A 19,573-nucleotide genomic window follows, 5' to 3' on the forward strand; every position below is an offset into this window, starting at 1 on the left:
GAGGCCTGAAATGTTTTACCCTTCTTATATTTTGTTTGTTTCTGGAATATGCAAATTTACTGCATTTTTTTAAAAATGAACAATTTTTCTAAAATTATGGGCTTCAAAGTTATAGGGTAAATGACGGCTTCGACTATACCTTATTTTATTATCTTCAGGGGGTAAACAACGTCCTTAAAAGCTCAATTTCGGCATGTGGATACATTGTGTTTCAGAACCTCTATTGGCCAAATTTGAGTGCTCTAGGACTTTGTTTACACCCCTGACGATAATTGGTTAAGGTATTGCCGAAGCCGAAACTTCCCCTATTACTTCAGGAAATTTTCCTTGCACAGTTTTAAAGGCTTTTGGAATTTTATTATAATTTTGAAGCACATCATTTCAAGGGAATTATGGGAAAAAAAATCTTTGAGAAAAACTTTAGTGCAATCTGCTTTCAAGGTAGTTCTGAGGAATTTTAGATTTCATTGAAAGCCTGAGAAAGTTCTGAGTAGAATCTCAAGAAAACCCTGAATTTAATTCAAAGTAAATTTTAATGAAAACTCAAAGTAATTTCTGATGAGCAGAACTCCTGTGAACTTCAGAGGAAAAATTCAAGGGCATTCTGAGAATAATTTAATGACGTTTGTGGGAGAAAACCAATTCGGAGCATAAGTCCTGGGACATTTTTGGAGAATACTTAGGGTGTGAGGGGGTTGCTAAAAGGAGTATTACAATTAAATCAGATAATAACTCGAGGAGATCGGAAAATAAATTCCAAGAGAGTTTGCCAAACAAATTATGAGGAGAAATCTAAAGAATTTGTCAGAAGAGGTGCAAATTAATTCTTAGGAGATTTTCAATGTGAGTACAATTTCATGGGAAGGAGTGAGATTAAAAAAAAACTATCTGGAATGAATTCAATGAAAATTCTGAGAATCTTGCCCAATTTTTTCTTACTTTAATGTAATTCCGAGGAAAATTCCATGAAAATTTAATTCAGAGGATAGTTTCATGCTTTGAATCCACTCCTCTCTTATTGTAGACAGAGCCTTGCTTCATTTTCGCATCTTTTGTGTGACCATCTTTAATGTACGCCATGTTGTTTTTTTTAATAGCTTAGGGGAAATGTTGGCTTCGGCAATACCTTAACCTATTATCGTGGGGGGGGGGGGGTTGGTAAACAAAGTCCTAGAGCACTCAAATTTGGCCAATAGTTGCTCTGAAACACAATGTATCCACATGCGAAAATTGAGCTCTCAATGACGTTGTTTACCCCCTGACGATAATAGGTTAAGGTATTGCCGAAGCCAACTTTTCCCCTACTTAATATCTTTATTATGGTAATAATTTATTTTAAAGTTGTAAGAACGATAAGTGTTGTGTCTTGTCTCGCGTCGCGTCTTGTGAATGTCGTGTAGTTCTTACGTTAGCACAAAACATAAAAAAAATAAGTGAAATGCAGGCAACAACCTCAAAGTGCTTTCGCCTTTATGGCCGATTGATTACAAAGAAGAGAATGTTACAGCTACATATCCAATTCCTCACCCGCTGTAAAAGGAAAGGCCTTATGCCAAATTTTATCAATATAAAACCATCCACCAATAGTGAAGCAAGTGAAAGAGCAACCAATAGTGCTAAGAAGATCTGGCTCGTTGAAGAAATCAGGTGTAAGCATAAGCAATTATCGTTAGTGGAAGAGCAGTTATACCCACTTCATATGCAGTTGCTGAAAGAATGCGAGTACCATAGTTCAGCCGAGTGTGTGTTAAATGTGTAGAAGAAAAGAAAGAGTGCTGGCAAATATCCCTGTGTAGTTTGAATAGTAATATTGAAAAACGTGTGTACAAAACGAAGCAGCGACACCGCCGAAAATTACGCTCTCTTGAGTGCACACAGACACAGGGTAAAAAGAAATGTTCACCGCAAACCATCGACAATTTTGTAGTAAATCTCTCATCCACGCAATTCACTCAGGCAGAGCTCGATCTGCTCAACAAAGGGTTAAATTTCGCTGTTGCCCCCCAGTGTGCTCCCCTTTCCGACATTGTTAACAATATTGAAAGTGCCATTCAATATGACCAACAAGCGTACAAATCGGCAACCCGTTACAATGTAAAACAATGCATTTTGCGAACGGTCAGCAAACAAAACCAAACAGAGCGCTCCAACTTCGATACTTGGTGTACGATTCGGCTATTGAAAACCCGTGATGTGGTCTACTCTCGTGCAGATAAGGGAAACGCCGTGGTGATCATGGACAGGGAGGATTATGACTCACGCGTCCATGATATGATTAGCTCCGGTCCGTACGAAGAATGCAAATTTAAGAATGGCAAGTCTAAAGATCCTCTCAATGCAATGATCGAGGAATCAAATTTTGCACGGCACAATGTAGCGCGTCTGATGGGAGAAGATAAGTTTGTAAGAAAGTTCAACGTCCCCAATCCGATGGTGGCATCGCTATACTGTCTACCGAAGATCCACAAAAATCCGGTTGGAATGAGACCCATTTCGTCAAATATCCGCACACCCACCGAGAAAATGGCAGCGTGGCTAGTAGATGAAATGAAGAACTACCCCGTAACGCATGGAAAAAGTGTTAAAAATTCGGTAGATTTGGTTGAGCAGCTAGAAGGGTTCAAGTTGAGACGAGGTGAGATTTTGGTATCGTTTGATGTTGCAGCACTATTCCCTAGCGTACCAATCGCCGACGCTTTAAGAAGCCTGCGTCAACATCTAGAACGCAGTCGAGCGCCACACAATCACATCCAGGCTTATCTGCTTGTGGCTGAGGTATGCATGAACCAGAATTTTTTCACTTTTAGAGGGAAATTTTACAAACAAACGTTTGGTCTAAGCATGGGCAGCAAACTTTCGCCTCTCTTGGCGAACATCTTCATGAGTGACTTTGAAGCCGATGCTGAAAAACACAAGTTTTTCCCACGTGTTTGGAGGCGCTATGTAGATGATGTTTTTGCACCAGTGAAAGAGCGCTACTTAGAACAAACTGTAAGTCTACTTAACTCCCGGCACAGTTCAATAAAATTCACGGTAGAAAAAGAGGTGGATGGGAAATTGCCCTTTCTGGATCTAATGATAACCAGAAAGGAGGACGACACCCTGAAATTTGGTATTTATCGCAAACCGACGTCCACCGATCGCTACATTACTTCCGATTCCAACCACTTTGGAGCTCAAAAGCAAGCCGCTTTTCATTCCATGGCACACCGTGTTTACAATGTACCCATGGAGGATGACGAGTTTGCAGAGGAAAGAATTCGTATCTACAAAGCGGCTGAAGTGAATGGGTATGAAAAGGAGTTCGTGGACAAAATTCTCCGAAAACACAAACGAAAGAAGCACCGACAAAATATAACCACACTAGAACCAATGGGAGAGGAAGTAAAAAGAATCAGCCTGCCGTTCTATCCCAAAATTACGAATCCAATCAAATCCACACTCAAGCGACAAAGACTACAGGTAGTACACAAGAGCGACAACACTTTGCGTGACCTGTTGTGTAATTTGAAAGATAAAGTTCCGCCGGATGAACAGTCTGGAATTTATCAAATTCCATGCAAGGATTGTCCTTCAGTCTATATTGGACAAACGCGCCGCAAAGTAAAGGTCCGCCTAAAGGAACATAAACATGCTGTAGACAACAGAAAATCAAACGAATCAGCTGTGGCAGTACACACAATTACGTTAAACCATAACATTGACTGGAAAGGTGCAAAACTCATTAAATCCGTCAGAAAAACTACACATCTAAACGCCTGGGAATCATCATTCATCACCAATGCTGCTGAACCATTAATGAATGAAGATGAACCCCCCATTATATCCTGCCTTTTCAACCTGACAAATCTGAGAATCCAGTAGCTTCTCTTCTCTTCTTTTTGGACGTGTACGGAACAACGTATGAACATCCAAGTAATCAGTCGGACATTGTCCCGTAGATGGGCAGCATCACGCCCGAAACCGGTCGACAGTAAGGTAAATTTTAATTTATTTTAAAGTTGTAAGAACGATAAGTGTTGTGTCTTGTCTCGCGTCGCGTCTTGTGAAGGTCCTTTTAACATCCGAGACTTTTCAGGAACTTTATGAAGTTCCTTGAATTTCAGAGAACTTCACAGGTGTCAAGCGAACTTGCGAAATTAAGAAAACTTTAGGGGTATTGTACAAATTTTCAAGAAGTTCTAAGCACCTCAGGAAAGCTAGATAGATTAAAAATTTATAATCATTAATTTCGATAAATTCAAGATAGTTCCATGATGTGCTGAAAAACAAATCGAGAACCCTTAAGATGTTCCGCGAATTTCAGGGAAGCACAGAGACCTTCAGAAAATTCATGAAAACTTCAGAAATATTTCAGAAACTTCACATAAGTCCAGGGTCCAGAATTTCAGGGAAATTTAAATGTGTTTACGGGAATTCTATTTATTTCTGAGCAGAACCGAGATCTTCATTAGAACTAAGAGCTTTATGGAAGCTTCGAGAACATCAAGACAGGTCAGAGAATCAAAGGGCAGTTCAAATAATTTCAAGGAAATATTAGAAACATTAAAGAAGTTTTGAGAAACTCAGTGAATTTCCGAAAACTCCAGCAAAGCTCCGAGAGAATTCCTGGAAATTTTATGAACATCCGGAAAACGTGAGAGTATTTTAAGGGTGTTATATCACGGAGATTTCAAGAACTTTAAAAAATGCGACAATTTAGCCAAGTTGATTAGAAAACATCAACGAAGTTTCATTAATAAAAAAGCGAGAACTTTTAGCAAGCAGCGATATCTTCAAGAAATTCCAGAGAACTAAATTTTATAGAGAGGATGACGAAACAAAACAGGCGGTTTTAACTTTTTTCGGTTTTTTATTCGTGTCCGAACGTGTCGGTTGTTGAATTACAATTCGACAGTGAGCATGCATAAGGGCCTATACGCGATGATCGATTCTCTTCGTCGATTTTCTCTTTCGTTAATAAGTCGCTAGATTGAACGTTTATCGGTGCGTTTGCTGTTGCTTTTGATAGCCAATACAACCTGTTACTACTCTGCATTGAACAAATTCTAGAAAATTGTTTCGCTTAGCTGTAGCAATGCAAAGAGAGAATCGATGAAGAGAATCGATCATCGCGTATTCGCCCTTATGCATGCTCACTGTCGAATCGCTCTGGCTTTCCTTCTAATTTGCTTTCGTACCTACTTTCCACATTCATACTTTACACACATACACTCAAGCATACAGGAAAACGAAGCGCAATCAGACTTGTAGAACACAGAGATTGACAACTCAAACACAGTGCTGCCAGTTAGCCATAAATCGTAAATCTTTATACAACACACAAAAACAAAATACTCAAAACACTACAATTTATATATTTTTATATAGATATTCAGTTCCAATAACTTAAGCAAATTACAGGATATTCCAAGAATTCTATGATTTATCCTAAAACGTCAGAAGCGTGAGGGAATTATGAATATATATCAGAAAATTTGCATTTAGAGAACTTCAGGTTAATTTCAGTAAAGTTGCTGGTTCTTAAAAAATACTGATAAATTCAGGGCAGTCTAGAGAACTTTAAAGAAATTCAGTAATCGTTTAGGCACCAGGAAAGTCTAGACTATTGAAGAAGTTTTAAATTAGTGTCGATAATTTAAGGGAAGTTTTATGAACTTCAGAAAAATCTTGAGAACTTCAGTGAAAATCATAGAACTTTATTAATTATTTCGTTCTAATTTCATGGAAATTGAGGGAGCATAAAGTTCCATAAATTTAGAAAAACTTCGGAAACTTCACAGAAGGACAGTTGTCTTCAGAAACCAAAAAAAAATATTTATTTTATTTAAATTTATTTCTTACAGAAGATTACTCCACTGTGAATCTTTAAAGTTCAAAGTGAGAATAAAAATAACAAGAGAAATGCAATGGTTGTATTTTAAAATTCATTATTTGCTTTAAAACACTCTTAGTAAGATTTTTTTTTAATTCTTTGAGAATTCCACGTATTTTAAGGAAAAAAAATCCTGAGGATTCCCGGTTTTCCAGTTTTTGTAAGTTAGTAGACACCGTGACTAATACCGTGTGTTTGGTTATAAACTTTCTATTGAATTTTTCGTTTTAATGGTTCATATCGTACATAAGTGTTTATGAAATAATAATTGAATAAGCCTAAAACATCAAAAATTTATTTGATGCGCCTTCTCTTAGGTCACTTTTTAGTGAATATTTTTACAGCTATAAGTCACTATTTGGTCACATATTTATTCAACATGGTCACTAAAATAACTATTTCTGACATCAGGGATCGCTACCAGCCCTGAGAGAGTTCTAAGCATTAAATACGTGTGTTATGTCACAAATGAAGAGTTACGCCTGTTTGACTTTGATAATGCTTAGAAGAGAATATTATCAACTTTAAATTTTTAATAAAGACAACATTGACGGATGAAGTTAATATAGTACGCAGTGATTGTGATGCATTGATTTTTCTTACATCAACTTATGAGAAATTTACTTGTGAACCTAAACTGCACTATATCATAAACAATCAACACATGTATTTACTTACACTCATTAACCCGGTAGCACAGATTACACTTCCACTTTTTACTGTCGACAAAGTACACGAACGGGTTGATATAGGTCCTACACGCCCGACATCGCACTATCGTATTGCAGGATATCACCGGCAGATTCTAAAATGGGATATGTTCATTAATCAAGATCAGCGAATTCTCATATCGACGACCACTTACATTTAGATCCCTAAACGGGTGTATGAGCACACCGAGCGGAAGTCTCGATTTCTGAAGCAGTTGATTCGTTTCCGGGATTTTCGTTAGTGTACATCGGAAAATACTGTAAGAGTGGCGAATTGGTGTTAGTTGTCATCCAAAGGACAAATAGAGGAAAGCAAACAACTCACTCTGGATTACAGTTGACCGCCTCCTGGAACGGATGGTTGAGATGAATCGGTGGCGGTCGAACCTTTTCCGTTGGTAAGATATGCCGGTTCTGGAGTAGATCTACCGTGTTGTTACCCCAAAGCCGGTTAAAACCACTCCTCACTACGCTGTGCTGCGGATCCGTTTGCTGTTGCTGCTGTTGGTAGTTAGCACCGTATGGTTGTTGTAATTGTTGCTGCTGCTGCTGTTGCTGCTGCTGCTGCTGTTGTTGCTGCTGTTGATGATGGTGATGATGTTGATGTGGAAGATGGCTGTGTTGATGGGGTTGTTGATACTGTTGCTGCTGCTGCTGGAATTGTTGATTTTGATGCATTCCGGGCATTGGTGGTTGTTGTGGTTGTTGTTGATTTGGATAGTAGCTGTTTGCCTGGGATGTTGGCATTGGAGGCATTGTTTGAGAGGGATACAAAGGCCTCTTGCTGATGGCTGAAGTCGCTGTTGCCATGGGAGCGGCGGAAGAGATCGGAGGCATGCCCGGATAAGACTGTGCGGCACTACTTGCAGGGGCGACATTCTGCTGCTGAATTTGTGGAGGCATTTGCGAATTGGGTACGTAGTTGCCGTTGATAGGTCGTCCCTGTTGATTGGTTAGTGGTAGTTGCTGGGCATATGCTGTCGATGTTGGCGGTATACTGCTGGTGGTTTGTGGAACATTTTTCTGCTGCACAGGTGGCAATTGACCCAGTTGATGTAGATTAGTATAGCTACTGCTAGATGTTGGTGGCTGTGGAGCTCCTGACCCATTCACTTGATTTGTCTGCTGTTGAGCAGAGAGTGGTCGATTGACACTCAAGTTTTGCATGCTGGCTGTAAGATTGCTAACCGGGCCATTCAAAGGGGCCTGTCCCAACGTTGGAGTGGAGGCATTTAGTGGAGTTGATAAGCCAGATGCGGTCTTGGGTGGCGTATTAACCGTATTTGCTGGAATCCCACTCGTCCAGTTATTGTTAGAGCTCATAGTATGGTGATTAGTTGGAGGCATAGCAGTCTGTTGACTTTGACTAGACGGCGTCGGATAGCTGCCTGCCCGGTTAGTGATCGACGGTGGCAACTGCGACGCTGGGATATTATTGTTAACTAGAGCTGGCGACGCCGTTCTCGATGAGGTAGCACTGTTGCCATTTGAAACTAGATTCGCAACCCGATTGTTCGGCTGTGGCAACTGAGTATTGAATAGTGGTTTTTGCGTCATCGGAGGTCCATTTTGCAATGGAACCGTGGCCCCAGATGTTGGAGGTGCTACATACTGCGGAGCACTACCGGCCATTATTGGTGGATACTGCGAAGGGCCATTCATCACGACATTCTTTGTGGGATACTGTTGCTGTGCTGGTAGAACCTGCTGCTGTGACGTTGGCGGTAAATGGTTCTGCTGCTGTTGGGGGCCATTTGTCGCTGGAGGAAACCCGTTCGCCATTCCATAGTATTGAGATGGATTCGACATCATCTGCTAGTCCCTCCTGGTTTATCTAAAATTAAAAAAAAATGACGTGAGCATTAAATTCGAATGGCAAAATGATTAGCAGTATCACGCATTGTAGGAAAAAGAAGCTTATTGGAAAACCTGTACCGTAAATCAAATGTTGGTGCAGTCAAGTCATCGATTGGGTAACATCCCAGACTCCCATAGAACGATCAACTCCCTAACATTACAGCAGAATTTACAACGCAGAGGGTAGCAATCATCGGCGATTATAATTGAGATGAACCCGTTCTATACGCCTGTCTTACACAAACACGAATCGCTGTACAACTTCATTGTGCATACTGAACTGCTACACGCGATCGCTGCGCTCTGAGAATGTTTACAGGCTTTATTTCATTTGTGTGGCATATGCCTTTCAAGTGCCCGTGATGATTGGTATTTACGTATACACAAGATACCTTCTCACATGTATGCTCTCTGCAAATAAGTAAACTGACACATTTTCTATCAAACGCATGTGTGATTAGTCCGGTCGGATCAGACAAACAAATAATGTAAACTCAGAGCACGTTGAACTTGGCCGTGAAATGGAATTCTACGCTGAAAACGAAACGATGCGGATATGAACGGTTTCAATTTCAGACGAGCAGAAAATGGAACAATGATCAAAGTAAAGGTTATTTCAACTGCGATACTCTCTGTATCCAAATTGTAAATACGAAAATATCGTGTAATCATGCTACGTCATCGATAGACGGTTTAATTCGCTATTGATCGTTAATTACTAAGGGTGATATTAATGCATATTACCGACTCGCAAATTTTAACTCATGCTTTAACTAGCAGGTTTTGACGTCTTCTCTCGGAACGGAAGTTAAACCGTTGGTTCTGGCCCATCTTTTTAAAGGTTCGATATGCAGCACTAACGTGGCAGAACAGATTCCTTCGGAACAGCGTCAGGTTACTTTAGTTCGAAATTTAATATAATGCTGATTTCTCGAAATGTTTTTTTGATTGTCTCAGATCCACGCTAATTTCTTCTTATAGTTGTTATTAGTTGATTCTATTCTATTATCCAGCGTACCGACAATTTTCCAAGTTTGAGATCTCACAAGTCTTACTCCTAAAATCAGGCTTAGGAAGTGAACCGAGGACTGTGTGCGGCAAATTTGGTCACGGTTCACTGAAATTAATATTTTATTCATGTTCAAGAACTAACTTGGCGAAGAAATTAGGACTATTTACACGAACCATTGCCCAAAAACCATGCTGAGCCGCACTGGTTCACGAAAACCACGGTTTACAAAAACGCGCGATTCACCACGGTTTTTTAAAACAGCTTAAATGTTTTAATTTCTTCATCACACTGGTTTTTTAACATTAATCATTCGAATAAACGGATGCAGAAACTGTCCGGTGCAGCCTCGTTTCACTACCCAAGTCTGCCACAATCAGAAATAGGAAACACTGTCCATTATATCTGAATAACCTTAACAATTTAGTTACAAATCTTCACAGGGTTGTTTTTTCGGAGCTATCCTGGACTTCTCTTCACAACACTCGTGAAATGCGCTTCAGAAATTCTGAGTCAGAACTACCTTATTACTACTGTTCCTCATGAATTATCCTCAACATTCCCCGAAGGGTGTCCCACATCAAATTGCATCACGTAAAAAACGCTGTAGAAAACTACCCATTGGGTTTACTAATTTCAAATAACAGACTGTAGTGGTAATTTTTATACGATAGATGGAGTAGATGAAAGTGTAGAGTTGATAGTTCCGTTAGAGTACGGCAGTGTAAAAATTGCATATAGATAGTAGAATAGCGAGCTAGGACAACTTTTAAGGAAGGTACAAATCGGTTTTTTCATCTCTCTTTACCAAACTCTCCAAAGGGGGAGTTTGGTAAAGAGAGATGAAAAAACCGATTTGTACCTTCCTTAAAAGTTGTCCTAGCTCGCTATTCTACTATCTATATGCAATTTTCACACTGCCGTACTCTAACGGAACTTTCAACTCTACACTTTCATCTACTCCATCTATCGTATAAAAATTACCACTACAGTCTGTTATTTGAAATTAGCATCTTCAACTATGTAAATCGTTGACTTCACGCAGAAGTAATACTAAAACATATAGTCAAAGTACCCATTGGGTATTTTCTCTAGAAAACTTGGGTAGAAGTAGTTTAGAGTGTATTGTTTACGCTGTATTTTTATCGCTGTCAGTTTTTCGAAAGTTGGAAAAAATGGCGTCACCCGAAAAGCAACGTCTCGAATTGATTTTGCGCAAGCACCTGGAGGGACTGCATACGTACAAAGTGCAGAAGGCTCCAAATCGTGACGAACGGCAAAATACGGTGGGAAAGTCACGGGCCGAGAAACTGTACACCCAGATGCTGACGAAGCCTCATTGTCTCATCATGGATGATGAGACTTACGTCAAGGCGGACTTCCGGCAGCTTCCGGGGCTACTGATCTTCACCGCACAGCACAATTTTGATGGAAGCAGAAACTTTCAAAGTTTGCCAAGAAATACATGATTTAGCAACCGATCTGCTCATGTGGCAAACGGAGTGCGCCGTTCGTGACTACCGGGACTTAAACGGAGAGATCTACCTCAAGGAGTGTCTACAGAAGCGTCTGTTTCCTCTGTTGAAGCAATACAAGGGCCCTACGATCTTCTGGCCGGATCTAACTTCGTGCCACTTTTCAAATGTTGTCCTGGAGTGGTACGAAGCCAACGGGGTCAATTTCGTACCCAAGGACATGACCCCCCCCCCCCCCCACGCACCGGAACTAAGGCCCATCGAAAAATACTGCACTATTATGAAGCAAGCAATACGGAAGCATCCAAAGGAGGTCAAATCTGAGGAAGACATGAAGAAAAAGTGGGTTTCCGTACAGAAGCAGCTGCAGCCAGATGTTGTACAGAGCCTAAAGGGTGATACGGTCAAAATTTGGTCAAGGGAAAACGCGTGTAAATCGGTGAAATCGTTTATTTAAAAAATCAAATTAAATTTCTTTTTCAAGTTCAATTAGTATAAAATTCAGGAAAAATATTCAGTTAGGCTTCCGCTTTTCCAAATCCGAATTGCCGGGCCTTACGCTTGACCCCTGCCATCAGATTTTGTACAGCCACCTTGTCCACCTTCTTCGCCGCAGAAAGCCAGTTTGCCTTGAACTGCTGCTCGCCCTTAGCAGTTTTTTTGGTCTTCTTTAGGTTCCGCTTGACAATATCCCAGTATTTCTCAATTGGGCGGAGCTCTGGCGTGTTGGGAGGGTTCTTGTCCTTGGGAACCACCTGCACGTTGTTGGCGGCGTACCAGTCCATGGCCTTTTTACCGTAACGGCAAGATGCCAAATCCGGCCAAAACAGTACGGAACAACCGTGTTTCTTCAGGAAAGGCAGCAGACGTTTATTCAAACACTCTTTCACGTAAATTACTTGGTTGACAGTCCCGGAAGCTATGAAAATGCTGCTTTTCAAGCCACAGGTACAGATGGCTTGCCAAACCAGATATTTCTTTGCGAACTTTGACAGTTTCATGTGCTTGAAAACATCTGCTACCTTTCCCCTTCCTTTTGCCGTATAAAACTCCTGTCCCGGAAGCTGCTTGTAGTCGGCTTTGACGTAGGTTTCGTCGTCCATTACCACGCAGTCAAACTTCGTCAGCATCGTCGTGTACAGCCTCCGGGATCGCGCTTTGGCCGTCGTATTTTGTTTATCATCGCGATTTGGAGTCACTACCTTCTTGTAAGTCGATAGTCCGGCTCGTTTTTTGGCTCGATGCACGGTTGTAGACGATACACCTAGCTTATTTGCGGCATCTCGGAGAGAGAGGTTAGGGTTTCGCTTGAAACTACCGGCAACTCTCTTTGTCGTCTCAGCGGCTTCCGGTTTTCGATTTCCCCCCGATCCAGACTTCCTGGTTGTCGACAAACGTTCCCCAAACACTTTAATTACATTTGTAACGGTTGATTTGGCAACTTTTAGCGATTTTGCCAACTTTGCGTGCGAGTAGCTCGGATTTTCGCGATGCGCGAGCAAAATTTTGATACGCTGCTCTTCTTGCTTGGACGGCATTTTGACAACTGAAGAGTGAATTCCAAAATCAAAATAGGAGCAACATTCTGCACACAAACACCTTCAAAATGAGGGGTGTTCAGGTTTTTTAAATGCAAAATTGAAAGAAATACGTCAAGTTGATATTGACCAAATTTTGACCGTATCACCCTTTAATGAGTGGAGTTAAGCGTAAGGTGCAAGCGTACGGTTATGGTATTGAAGTTGAATGAAATAAATATGCCAAAACCTTACTAATGGGTTATATTTTATTGTCTGAAAGTTTGAAAAAGATCGGTCCACTAGGTAATTTTCTACAGCGTTTTTTTTTTTCGTGATTCAATTTGATGTGGAACACCCTTTAGTTAATATCCCTTTGGTATGTTTTCAAAAAAAGGTTCTCCATATAGTTTCTTTGAAACTGTTTGGACTTGGAATTATTATTACAATTCTCTTGGAATTCATATCAGAAGTTCTTAGGATCTCTTGTAAGAATTATATTTGAAATTGTAGTCAGAAATCTCTTGGAATTTGAACTATCCTTTTCCCAGAATTCCCGTTGGAATACGTCTGGACATCTCATTACAATCACAATGGAATTCTCCTAATATTAGTACCCTTGGAATTCTCCAAAGAATTTACCTGACGTTTTCCTCGCAAAGCCCACAGATTTTTGTTTATAGTTAGCTTGAAATCATCCAAACAGGGAGATTGCTATTCGAAAAAGAAACGCTTTGAATCTTCTAAAAATAGTGTGTTCCTTTTAATGGAAAGCTTACCGCCTCCAAAAAATATTACTTATTATTGATCTATAGACTGTTCCAGAAAGTATAAGCACACCTTATTTTAACGGTCACTTTGAATATAATGAAATATTTCAACATGTTTTGGCTGGGTCCTTTTGTTTGCTCATTTTTAAAAGACATAGCATCAAAAAAGTGCTCAGTTTTGTGTTTCCTGTCAAAATGCGTGGTCTTACTCCGGAACAACGAAAAAGTATCGTGCACAAATGGTGCACTGTGAGCGGACTCTCCTTGAGAAAATTGGCCAAGGAAGAGGGTGTAAGCGTCGGAGTGGTACGAACTGCGATTAAAAAATATAGAGAACAGTGTACGTTTGAAGATGCGCCGAAGAGTGGCCGGAAATCCGGTCCTGTAAGTCCGGATATCGATAAAAAGATCAGGGATGCTTACAAACGAAAACCAGCGACTTCCGTTCGAGATGTTGCGAAAAAAACTAGGGACCTCGTCGAGTAACGTCATGCGTGCCAAAGAAAGACTTGGGCTAAAAACATACCGGAAGCAGAAAAAACCCAAAAGGAACCCAAAACAGGCCGCGTCCGTGAAACCACGGGCCCGCAAACTCTACGATTCGTTATTGTGTCGAAATTCTTGGTGTATAATAATGGACGACGAAACGTACGTGAAACTAGATTACAAAACGCTTCCGGACCACAATTCTGTACTGTAAGCGAAGGCAAGGACATTCCCGAAACGGAGAAGGCAATTTTTACCGAAACATTCGGTAAGAAGGTTATGGTTTGGCAGGCAATATGCGAGTGTGGTAAAACATCTAGTCCGTACATCACAACGGAGACGATGAACACTCAGAAATACGTTAAGGAATGTCTCCAGAAGCGATTGTTGCCGATGATCAGGCAGCACGAAGGTCAAGTAGTATTTTGGCCTGATTTGGCGTCATGTCATTACGCAAAGGACACTTTAGAATGGTACAAAAGTCAAAATGTATGTTTCGTGCCGAAAGACATGAATCCGCCGAACTGCCCGGAGGCACGGCTAATCGAGACTTTTTGGGCTTTAACCAAAGCAAAGCTTCGAAAACTAATAAAACCAGCGGACGACATCCAAAAATTCAAAAAAAGATTGGCCAAAAGTGGTCAAAATGGTGGGAAGTACCACTGTGCAGAAGCTAATGGGTCATGTTCGAGGAAAAGTTAGGAGTCTTGGCTATGATTAGATATGTTGATTAAACGAGAGTAAAATATCATTTGAAATACAAATACAAACATAATTTGCCAAATAAAATTATTAAAACATAAAAAACATGACTTTTTTGTTATTTTGAAAGTGTGCATATACTTTCTCAAACAGTCTATATAAATAAATTGAATTAGTGAGCTAGCTAGTACATTGACGATGGTAAGCTAATCCCATGTTCCATCTATGTGGTTCTCTGTCCAAGTGCACTAGTTCTGATCAATCACGGAGGAATAACTACGAAAAAATTTCATCAAAAATGTCTAACTTCATTATTTAACCTTCCGAAATTCGGCGTTATCAATAATTCACACTAAAATTATTTACAAGCGACAGTAATATTTTACTGGGTTTTTCAATTGCTGAATAAATCGATAACATATTTCAAATGAGAGCAGTTCCATGCCATAAACGAATTGGAAAAACTTATCCTTCCGATTTGCATGAAACTTTGCATGATTGTTTGTTATGGGCAATGATTTACATATATTGGCTAAAATTCGGCCATTTTGGATCTTGTAAAATTTCCAAAATGGCGACTTTGAAATGTTTCAAAAGACACTTCTGATTGAAATGACGTCTTAGACAAAGTTGTAGAGAAAAATGATGTTTCTCTGGAAAAAACATACAAAAATTATTTTTTCCGCAATTTCAAGTAAAAATTATTAAAAAAAAATTAAATGTCTAAATATTTTAAAATTACGTTGTCCGATTTTTGAAGAAGCTTATGAAAAATGCAAACTTAAAAATTGACAAAAATCGTAGAACAAGTACTTTTGGTCTTTTTTTAACTTTTGTTTAAACTATTTTTACGTAGTTTATACTCAGAAAACAATGTTTGAGACATTTTAAATCAATTTCTGTGAAAATAAATATACAAAAAAAAAAACATACAAACAACAACAGACGAACAGTTTTTGTTCTATGATGTTTGTCAGTTTCCAAGTACCAATGGCTTTGAACAAGCTTTTTGTTTTAAATAGAAATGTGTTGTGAATGGCTGTTCAGTCTCGACAAAATCAAAATACTGCTATTTAATTTTTGTCCGGACAAAAATTAAATAGCAGTATTTTGATTTTGTCGAGACTGAACAGCCATTCACAACACACATCAATTCCCAGTCGAAGCGTTCCATACATATTAAATAGAAATGTCAAGTAACCTAGCCTCTAAAACGAAACCTGCTATAGAACGCTATGGGCTACCCGAGAAAAGTCGGATAACAAATTGAAAGCAAATCTATATTAAAGTTCTCATTTCCTATCATAATGAAAACTCATTTAGATTTCAATTGTCATGACATTAGTCTGATATTGTGCTTTCATTACGCAGTCAAGACTTTTTAAATTAAAGCAACTTAACTTGAAGTTCTGCTGTTAACGTTTTGTTTAAAATTTAATTTAAGCTCATCTGTCGTTGCACTAACGCTTATTGTTTATTTGTTTTGTTTAACACATTTTAGATCATTCGTTATTTGCCCGGCGTGAGATTTGAGCTCAAGTCTTTCAGCGTGAGAAGCATGGATGCTTACGATTTACGCCAGGCCCGTATTTAGTTAAACATTATGAATGCAAAATCAGAAATCAAATTGATTTCATTGAAAGCAAGATTAGTTTTCCGTTTGATTCAACAGTGTAAAAGTTTGCTCTCATTTTTACTGTGTTGACCGTTAAGTCAACCAAAATTAGATCAACTGGAATATTCAAAATAAGTTACATCATAACAGCAAATTTTGATTTCAATTTGATCTCCAGCTTTGCTCGGGTATTGGATTTCCAAGGAAAGTCGTATATCAAAATAATATCAAAATGATATCAAATTATGTTTTTGAAATCATATTTCTAACATATTTTGATATACTATTTTTTAATTTCAGTTGAATTCATATTTTGATATTATTTTGATATTTCTAAAAAATATAATTTAAAACAACATTTGATGTTTTTTGAAAAGATCAACCACGTTTATCACTGAAACCTTCATTTTTATTTCTTACGAGTCAGCATGCTTGCTATTTTTTTATGAACATCACAAAGACAATTCAAGCTGAACATTGCATTAGGTCCTAAGTAACATTGATCGATTCTTTTCGTCGACATTCTCTTTCGTTAATAACTTGAGCCCAAAACCGTTTCTTGTTGTGTTTGTCGTATTAGATGCTAGATAAAATCTTCTTTTACAGATCTGTGAGCTGAAAATACCTGGGAATGTTTTTTTCATGGCCGTGGAGATACAAAGAGAAAGTTGACGAAGAGAATCTGTCAATTTTACTTAGGACCTAATGCAATGTTCAGCTTTAAATATGATTTGTACAGTTATATTTTACAACATTTATTAATATTAATCTACCTGCGGATTTAATTTACTAATCGATATAAGATAGATATCGATAGAACTGATTGAAATATAGGTTTGTTTTTATTTTGAATAAATGAAAAGTTATTTTTACCTTTTTTGATTTTGAATTTTGATATCAACCAACAGATTTCAAAACTTTCAGATTACCAAATTTTTTTTAGTTTTCATTTTGTTTTCATTCTCTGCTCGGGTTCAGTATCACTACAGGCACCCAAACCGCTAGACACCTTCTGCTGAATATCATGTTCCGATACACTCCCATCGATGTTAGTTAATAAAAGCGCAAAGTTTCGGTTATCATTCATGTATTCTACATCAACAATTGAAAAGGGTGGATCAACCATTTGTAAAAAATGACTTTAAACGCAAATTTCTCGAGAACCAAAATACATTGACGCTAGATAACCAGCGGGGGGGGGGGGCTACCTTAGCTCAGTCGGTAAAGGCGCAGCTACAAAGCAAGACCATGCTGGAGGTGGCTGGGTTCAATTTCCCGGTCCGGTCTAGGAATTTTTCGGGTTGGAAAATTTCTCGACTTCCCTGGGCATAGAAGTATGATTGGACTTGCCACACAATCATACCAATGCAAAAATTTAACAGGCATCGAAAGCTCTCAATTAATAACTGTGGAAGTGCATCTAGAACACTAAGTTGAGAGCACGCAATAAGCTAATATGCGATATGCAATAAGCTTGAAATGCGAAGAAGAAGAAGAAGAAGAAGAAGAAGAAGAAGAAGAAGAAGAAGAAGAAGAAGAAGAAGAAGAAGAAGAAGAAGAAGAAGAAGAAGAAGAAGATAACCAGCGTCTGATAGAGCATATTTCCTTTATTGAATACAGGTATACCTCGATATGCGTTTAAAGTCATTGTTTACAAATGGTTGATCTTCCCTTTACAATTGTTGATGTAGGATTCATATATGTAATACCTAATTACCTTTTAAAAAGAAGAACCAATCAATCCAAAAGTATCTCCAAAATTCAAAGACATAATCCGTAGCGGAAGCAAACGTTTTGCTTTATCTACCAACACCACCAAAGAATGCAAATTGAAATTGAGTGAAATACCTGAACCGCGAATATCACGTGACTCCACTCCGGCACGCGCAAACTGCGAGAAGATACGCCAATCAAATAAATAATAGTGCTCAATAATTACCCTTCTCCCGCTCAGGAAAAGATGGCATCGAATAGAGAGAACAACAAACAAATTCAAATCTCCATTCAAGTTAAATTTATGCATACATATTGGCTACACATCCACCACAAACTGACTGACTGACACAGAATTCAGCTGCAAAACAAACGAACAACTTTCGACTTGGGATTCGCGCTCCAGTCACCTCGTTTTTCGCTGCACCATTATCGGAGGGAAAGACATTGAAAGTGAACTTTGTGTGAGCGCTTCCAGCAGTCGTAGGAGTGTCGATTTTTTCCCCTTCAATGGAAACTTTCGTTTTTTCTTTCTTTCCGTGGTTAACTCTACGTGCATGTTGCACATTAATAATAACATAGCAGACAAAAATTTGAATTTTTATTAATTAAATCAACGGCACTTCTGATTAACAATAGAAATCTAGTTCTCACTACTAACAAATCTGAAATATGTTAATGATTGAATCGTTAATTGTAGTGATGGAATGTAATAGAAAAACTACGCATCTTTGAATACCGCCTTATCAAACCTAGATACCTTTATCATAGTGATAATTCAACAGTTATCTTCAATGCCACCCCCAAATTCCGAACAATGAAAAGATCCAGAGCAATATGCAAATCTACCTATGCCAATCCATACAAGTTCAACATTCAACAGAGCAGGGACAAATTGGCTGCGCGTTCTTTTGTGTGTCTGTGTGTTTATAAATTATGATCTAAAAATACAATAAGAACACTTCATTCCCTATTTGCTGACCCGGTTGTTATCTGCCACTTTCTTGCCAGGCTAAAGAATACCCACTAGAATACTGCAAATGGAAACATCATTGTCACATGTTCTATAGGATTTCCTATACACATGGGACAGTTATGCGTCCATCGGTAGAATACGTGTGTCCAAGTGGTAGTGGGGATTGAGGATATCTATATTTACTCAAACGCGTGCTCGGCGCGATCGTTAGTTTTTGTTTTTAATTTCAAGTTCATAGTCACGATAACTGTGAAAAATATTCCGTGCACGGCATACAACCACGAAACGAAAATACATTTTTGTTTGCTAATATAATACTTTAATCGTGGACAGATTAAAACAAAGTATATAAGCAGAGCATTTCCATGCCAAATAGAAAAAAAGATCTGACTCGACCTTCTCTGATTTACGTGAAATTTTGATTAATTGTTTGTTATAGTCCATCATTCATTTGAGTTAAAATTCGACCATTTTGAAACTAGCTAAAAAATCAAAATGACGTAGGGGAATTGGCTCTAATGTTGGCCTATGGATCTAAGATTGGGCTACAAATCTGCTATTTATCTATTTTATCTAGATGAACGCGTCATTGGGACGGTACTAATGGATATTTTTGGTCGCTTTTGAAAATTTAGTCGGTTGCTGTATTTATGTATGGGCCCAAATTAGGGGCATTTAGGCCGGCATTACATCCATTTCCCCTATTCATTATTTTTCGGGAATTTTGGACCCTGTATTTTTTCCAAAATGGCGTGTCTAACGTCTAAATTTGCATAGATTTCAAAATTCAATTAGCTTTAAAAACAGCATCCCTCAATCTTTTTCTGCCCAACAAGTTGAATTTTGTCGTGAATCTATTCAAGTTTTT

At 38.7% G+C, this 19,573-nt stretch overlaps 1 protein-coding gene across 1 annotated transcript in view; it reads right to left on the bottom strand.

The window, feature by feature from the left end:
- The window catches only part of Sec24AB (Protein transport protein Sec24AB), a 37,043-nt gene that overhangs the window by 4,502 nt on the left and 12,968 nt on the right, over positions 1-19,573 (bottom strand). Inside the window, exons 2-4 of the mRNA XM_065218345.1 lie at positions 6,911-8,419; positions 6,741-6,843; positions 6,554-6,680 (exon numbers count right to left, since the gene is read on the bottom strand). Of these exons, the coding sequence (XP_065074417.1) occupies positions 6,554-6,680; positions 6,741-6,843; positions 6,911-8,397 (1,717 nt within the window). The 5' untranslated portion in view covers positions 8,398-8,419. The remainder of the gene's footprint in view (positions 1-6,553; positions 6,681-6,740; positions 6,844-6,910; positions 8,420-19,573) is intronic.

This window comes from Ochlerotatus camptorhynchus, unplaced genomic scaffold (genome assembly GCF_037179485.1).
Source record: "Ochlerotatus camptorhynchus isolate MF236.1 unplaced genomic scaffold, CSIRO-AGI_Acam_v1.1 ptg000008l, whole genome shotgun sequence".
Taxonomy (NCBI): domain Eukaryota; kingdom Metazoa; phylum Arthropoda; class Insecta; order Diptera; family Culicidae; genus Ochlerotatus; species Ochlerotatus camptorhynchus.